This window comes from Anomalospiza imberbis, chromosome 22, assembly GCF_031753505.1.
Source record: "Anomalospiza imberbis isolate Cuckoo-Finch-1a 21T00152 chromosome 22, ASM3175350v1, whole genome shotgun sequence".
Classification (NCBI taxonomy): domain Eukaryota; kingdom Metazoa; phylum Chordata; class Aves; order Passeriformes; family Viduidae; genus Anomalospiza; species Anomalospiza imberbis.
Genome location: NC_089702.1, coordinates 5,009,012 through 5,015,168, shown reverse-complemented (window position 1 = coordinate 5,015,168; position 6,157 = coordinate 5,009,012). Strand labels below are relative to the sequence as shown.

General features: G+C 69.0%; 1 protein-coding gene across 1 annotated transcript; it reads left to right on the top strand.

Annotated features, from left to right (window-relative positions):
- The first annotated feature begins 1,000 nt into the window (after positions 1 to 1,000).
- On the top strand, positions 1,001 to 4,483 carry SGCA (sarcoglycan alpha). The gene is given in 12 exon segments (XM_068212033.1): positions 1,001 to 1,383; positions 1,876 to 1,908; positions 1,911 to 2,024; positions 2,311 to 2,450; positions 2,525 to 2,606; positions 2,685 to 2,883; positions 3,021 to 3,078; positions 3,080 to 3,118; positions 3,121 to 3,186; positions 3,256 to 3,461; positions 3,616 to 3,642; positions 4,258 to 4,483. Coding segments are annotated over 12 exon segments (1,188 nt in total). The 5' UTR covers positions 1,001 to 1,343; the 3' UTR covers positions 4,442 to 4,483.
- The last annotated feature ends 1,674 nt before the right edge of the window (positions 4,484 to 6,157 follow it).

The following is a 6,157-nucleotide window of genomic DNA, read 5'->3' as shown; positions in this document are numbered from 1 at the left end:
CTGTCCCCACGTCCCCCTCCCCAGTTCTGTCCCCACGTCCCCCTCCCCAGATCTGTCCCCCTGTGTTCCCCCAGCTCTGTCCCCTTGTCCCCGCCCCCCGCGTTCTGTCCCCATCTCTCCCGCAGCTCTGTCCCCGTGTCCCCTCAGTCTCGTCCCTGCACCCCCCGGATTTGTACCCACCCCCCGGATCTGTCCCTACGTCCCCCCATCCTGTCCCCACGTCATCCCCCATCCTTCCCTTACATCCCCCCGGCTTTGTCCCCCATGTCCCACCATCCTGTCCCCTTATCACCCCCCAAGTTTGTACCCACCCCCCCCGCCCCGCGTCATCCCCTTGTCCCCCCATTTTGTACCCCCGTCCCCCCCTCCTGTCCCTGTGCCCCTTCCGGCTCTGTCCCCGTGTCCCCGCTCCCGTCCCCGTGTCCCCTCAGTTCTACCCACTTGTCCCCTGCTCCCCCTCCCCGGGGCCTCCCAACGCCCCAAACCCCCCAGGCCCGGGTGTCCCTCGGTGTCCCCACAGGACCCCAATGTCCCTCTCAACCCCTCCGGGGGTGCAGCACATCCCCTGGCAGTGCCGCTCCGTGGTGGCGGGAGGGGACACTGTGACAAGGGGGCCGGGCCGGTGGGGACAGTGGGGCCCCCCCCTTTTCTGCGCGGCCGGGGGGGTATTTTGGGGGGGGTTATTTGCGTTTTTTGTCTTCCCACTGGGTGCCTGAGGACGAGGGGGGCAGACCCGACCCCGTGGCCGTGTTGGGGTCCGTGCTGCGCGGGGGGACACAGGGGACACCCCTGGTCCCCAGCATGGAGGCGCACGGGCAGCAGGACCCTGCAGATGTGTGATTGTCCCCTCCCCCGTGTCACCCGTGGCACCTCCGGCCCTTTGTGCGTGACGAGGCGTGACGCGACACAGGGGGGCGGCCCCCCCACGACCACCCCCTCCCCTCCCCTTCCCCTTCCACCGCTGCCATCGCCCCCCCCCACGCCCCGCAGGTCCCCGTCGCTGCCACCCCGCGCTGTCCCAGCGCCCTCCGCTCGTGTCACCGTCCCCACGCAGCGCACACGCGTGTTCCCGTCTCGCAGGTGGCCGTGCCGGGGGCCCTCGGCTGTCCCCAGGTGGTCCCCAAGTGTCCCCCCCCGCCGCCATCCCGCTACCCCTGAGTGGGGGCACTGGGACAAGCCCTCCCTGGGGACACCTCAGGGGGACACGGGAGCCCCTCGGAGCGCCATGCCTTGGTGACAGGAGGCGGCGGTGGAGGGGTGTCCCCTGTGGGACCCCCCCGCGGGCCCCCCCGGCCCCGCTGCCTCCGTCAATCAGCGCTGGCCCCGCTCCCGGCGCCGGGAACATGGAGGGCCCCGAGCTGCTCCGGCTCTGGGTGCTGGCAGGCGAGTGACAGCCCTGTCACCCCCGGGGGACACGGCCGGGCCTGGGGGGCAGAGGGGAGGGGGACCCCAAACTGGGGGGGACACAGGGGGTGCAGGGGCGGAGGACAGCGGGGGACGGGGCTGGGGACGTGCCGGAGCTAAAAAAAGCTACCGTGTGTCCCGGGTGCCAGCGGGTTCTGGGACAGGGCGGGGGACAATGAGTGGGACTTCTGTGTGACAGCCAGGGCCAGGGAAGGTGCTGTGCCCATCGTGCCCTTCTCCCCATCCTGTCCTCTGCCCTATCCCAGCCCTGACCCCGTTCTGTCCCTGTCCCACCCCCCCCAAATATCCTCCGCTCTGCCTGGGGACACCTGGCACTGCGAGGACACCTGGCATTGCAGGGACACGGTCCTGCCCCTCTGAGAGTCCCAGGCTCTGTGGGCACTGGGGAAAACTGAGGCAGGGAGGGGCCGTGGTCCAGCCCTGGCTTCAGCCCCGTGTGTGTGGCCACAGCCCTGGCCCTGGGGGTGTCCCTGGCCACCGTCCCGACCACCACGTCCTCCCCGACCTCCGCGTCTCTGCCGAGACCGGAGCCATCTTCGTCCACGAGCTGGAGCGGGAGCCGTTCCTGGAGGCCTTCAGCGGCAGCGAGAATGACGATGGTGAGGGCCAGCCTGGGGGCCTGGGGCGCTGGGGATGGTAAAAGGGGGGGCCACTGGCCGATGGTTCCCTCCAGGATCACCCCAGCTGGGCTGTCCGTCGGTCCATCCATCCCACCCTCCACCCGTTTGGGGCTCCCCTGAGGGGTCCCCTCTATTTGGGGTCACAGCTCAGACCTGGCAGCAGCACCCCCAGGGACGATCCCTTTGTGGGGACCAGCTGGATGGGGCGGGGCGGGGTGGGGGCACAGCTGGCGGTGCCCGTGCCCACCCCCGCGTGTCCCCGCAGCCCCCGTGACCTTCCGTGCCCACCTGCGGGGCCGCCCGGACCTGCCGCGGTGGCTGCGCTTCGCCCAGCGGGGCCCCGGCCAGCCCGGCTTCCTGTACGGCTGCCCGCTGGCCCCCGAGCTGGGCACCCACAGCGTCCAGGTACGGCCCCCGCCGCTCTTGGGGTGGCCCACGAGCAGTGCTGGCCCATCCAAGTGTCCCCTCTGTCCCCTCAGGTGCTGGCCTACAACCGTCACACCACCTTCGCCACCGCGTCCCAGCGCCTGGTCATCAGCGTCACCCCCCGCCCCAGGTAGGGCCCGAGCGCCCCGAACCGCCCGGGATGGCCCCGCCGTGGCCACGGCGTGTCCCCACGGGTGCCACCTGTCCCTGCAGGTGGGGACGCGCCCTTCCAGGCCGAGTTCCTGGTGGGGAACAGGGACGTGGAGGAGCTGCTGCCCGAGGCGGCGCGGGAGATGTTCCTGCAGGCCTCGGCCGGGCTCTGGGAGCGCGGGGACCTGCATGTCATCAATGTCACCTCCGCCCTGGACCGCGGCGGCCGCGTCCCGCTGCCCATCGAGGGCCGCAAGGAGGGGTACGGGCAGGGCTGGGGGGTCCCGGGGACAGCCTCGGCCTCCCCGCGAGGCTTTTGGCGTCACCTGCCACCGGTGGTGGAGGTGAACGTGCGGGGTCTCCTCACCGTGGCTGGCTTTGGGGTCACCTGCCGCGCAGGGTGTACGTCCAGGTGGGCTCCCACAGCCCCTTCTCGCCGTGCCTGGCGTCAGCCGTGGTCCCCGCAGAGCCGCTCCCGCTGTCACCGCGGCCAGCGTCCCCCTCCGCCTCCTGCTACGACACCTTCGCTCCCCACTTCTCCATCCACTGGTGCAACCTCACCCTGGTGAGACCCCCGTGTCCCCCCCGTGTCCCCGGAGCCCCCCAGCCCCTCCTCACGCCCCCTCCCCTGCAGCTGCAGGTCGGTCCCAGCCCCACCACGCCGGGGCCGGTGTGGGGGTCCGGGGTGCTGGAGGAGGGGGGCGGTTTCGAGCCGCCCACCGAGGTCGCCCCCCGGGAGCTGCTGCCCGCCTTCCTGGTGACGCTGCTGGTGCCGCTGGCGGTGGCCGCGCTGCTCTGCCTGCTCCTGGGCCACCTCATGTGCTGCCGCAGGGAGGGAGTGTGAGTCGGGGGGTCCCCCCACCCTGCCAGGGCGTGGGGACCCCGGCCCGGGTGTCCCTTCCCCGACCCTTGTGACAACCGGGACAACCCGGGGGTGGTGAGAGCCCTTCTCACCGTAATTATTGGATTTTTCCCTTTTTTTTCTCTTTTGTAGGGAAAAACGGGACTTGCAGACATCTGAGTGAGTCCTGCTTGAGCTGTGGGGGTGCTGGGGGGGCTGCTTTGGGGGGCCGCTTTGGGGGGGGGGTTCTTCCAGCCAAGTGTGGGGGGGACAGGGCTGGCAGGAAAAGGGGACAGGGAGCAATCGGCTCTTTGGGGGTGCCATGGAGCCTAAAGGTCCCCCCACCCCAAAGGGGCCCCTCCAGCCCCCTCCTGCCCTCCCCACCCCTCGGGCCCCCCAAAAACCCTCTCAGACACGGGGTGGGGGCACAAAGAGCTGCTTCACTTCTGTGACAGCCTCTGAGGGACCCCGGGCAGGGAGGAGACCCCAGAAACGACACACAGACCCCAATGATGGGGTACAGCCCTCACTTTTGGGGGGCAGACCGCAATAAAGATGGGGTCCAGACCCCAATAAAGGCATTCAGACCCCGCTGAAGGGTGAGCAGACCCCCGTGATGGAGCAGGCCCCCAGTGACGGGTGCAGACCCTCCTTTTGGGGTGAAGATCCCGATTTTGGGGCGCACGCCCCAACGCCGGCCGCGCTGGCCCCGCTGACGGGATAGGGACCCCCAGTGAGGGGTTCCTCAGGGGGTGCTGCTGGCAGCCCGGGCTACATCCCGCGCTGTCCCCGCAGCATCCAGCTGGTCCATCACAGCTCCATCCTCGGGGACACGCGCGAGCTGCGGCTCATGGCCGGCAGCCGGGACGTGCCCCGGCCGCTCTCCACGCTGCCCATGTTCAACGTCCGCACGGGCCAGCGCACCAACCCCATGCCAGCGCCCGCCACGGGGCCCGCGCCCCCGCTGCTCCCGCACTGAGGGGACACCCGCGCCGCGGGGGACAACGCCAGCGCAGGCAACGGCGTGTCCGGGTTGGCTTTTGTCGGGGGACAAAACCCCGGCAGCGGGAGGAGGACTTGCGGGTCCGGCCGGGCTCTGCCCGGAGGATTTGGGGTGTCCCCGATTTAGGGTGAGTTTCGGTGCATAAATTGAGTCTCGAGGGACGAAATGAGGCTTTGTGCTTTATTTACGGGGTAGGTTTGGGGGGTGCTCAGCCACGACCCCCCCATCGAAACTCGTAACCCCCCACAAGGGCTGGGGTGACTCCGAGTGACCCCCCCCCAGCCCCGTGGGGGGACAGGGGAGCGGGATGAGACCGGGGATTGGGACCAAGGGGGGAACGCACTCCCAGAGCCCCGCGATGACCCCCTCCCCCAAATCCCCCCCCATCCCAGCTCACCTGGGTGTCCGTGTCCGCCTGGGTCCCACCCGGAGCCCCCGAGGGCTCGGCGCGCTCCGCTCAGAGCCGGCCATCCCGGCCGGCACCCCCCAGGACCCCTCCCCGCCCCCGGGGGTGCCCCGGCCCCAGCCCCGAGAAGAAAGAGGCTCTTTGAGAGCCCCCCCCCCGGCCGGGGCGGCGCCAGCTGGGGGAGAGGAAAGCGCGGGGGCCCCGCAGAACAAGGGCAGCCATTGATGGAGCGGGACAGGGCCGGCGCTGCTGGCCCCAGGGCTGGGGGGGTCCCCGCGTGCCCCCCGCCATGGGGAGGGGGCACAGACAGAGCACAGCCCCCACCCCCACCCCCGGGCACCCGCGGGCGTGAGGGGCGCGGAGTGGGGGGCTCGTCGTGGGGCACCTCCACAACCGCCCAGCCCCTCACCCCTCTGCCCCAATTTTGGGGCGTCTCTTTGTGGCCGCCCCCCTCCCCAGCTCTCCCTTTCGGGGGTCGCTCTGAGCTGAGCCCCCCCTCCCCCCCGGTGTCCCCAGCCTGGCAGTGCTGCCCACAGCCCTTCCTCCCCTCCAGCCCCCCTCCCCATTTGGGGACACAGACCCCCCCCAGACCCCTCCCACTGGGGGTTCCCAGCGGCTCTGAGCCCCCAGCCCATCCCAACCCCCTCCCCTTCCTTCCTCCCCCCGTCATGCCGGGATGGGGGGGCTGGGACAAGAGGAGGAGGAGGAGGAGGAGGGAGGAGGAGGAGGAGGAGGAGGACGGGCAGGGAGCGGAGCGCAGAAGTCGTCGGGAGCAGAGCGGGATCGGCCAGGACCAGAGCGGGATGGGGGACGAGGAATTCCCAACATCGCCCAGCCAGGACCCCCCCCGAGCCCCCCGAGAGCAGAGCAGAGCAGCCCGAGGTTGGTTGGATCATTTCACATGCCTTTATTTCAGCAGTCAGGAAAAAAAAAAAAAATCCATTTAGAAAAAAAAAAAAAAAAAAAGAAAAGAAAATAAGAAAACCCCAAACCACTTTAAAATCATTAATTACTTAATTAATTAATTATTATTATAATACATTATACAGACTAGGTACAAAACCGGGGAAAAGCCGGAGCATCCGCCGGGACCCGGCAAAGGGAGTGGGTTCGTGGCCCTCTGTGCCCGGGGAGGATGCGGGGATGGAAGGAGGGAGAAAAAGCTGCTGGAAGATGAGAGCGGAGCTGAAGTTCCACCTGCTCCACCTGGAAAATCGATTTATTCCTTTTCCCCTTGGGATTTGATGCCTCTTGCCTTGCGGGATTTGCTCGTGGGGTGGTGGAGG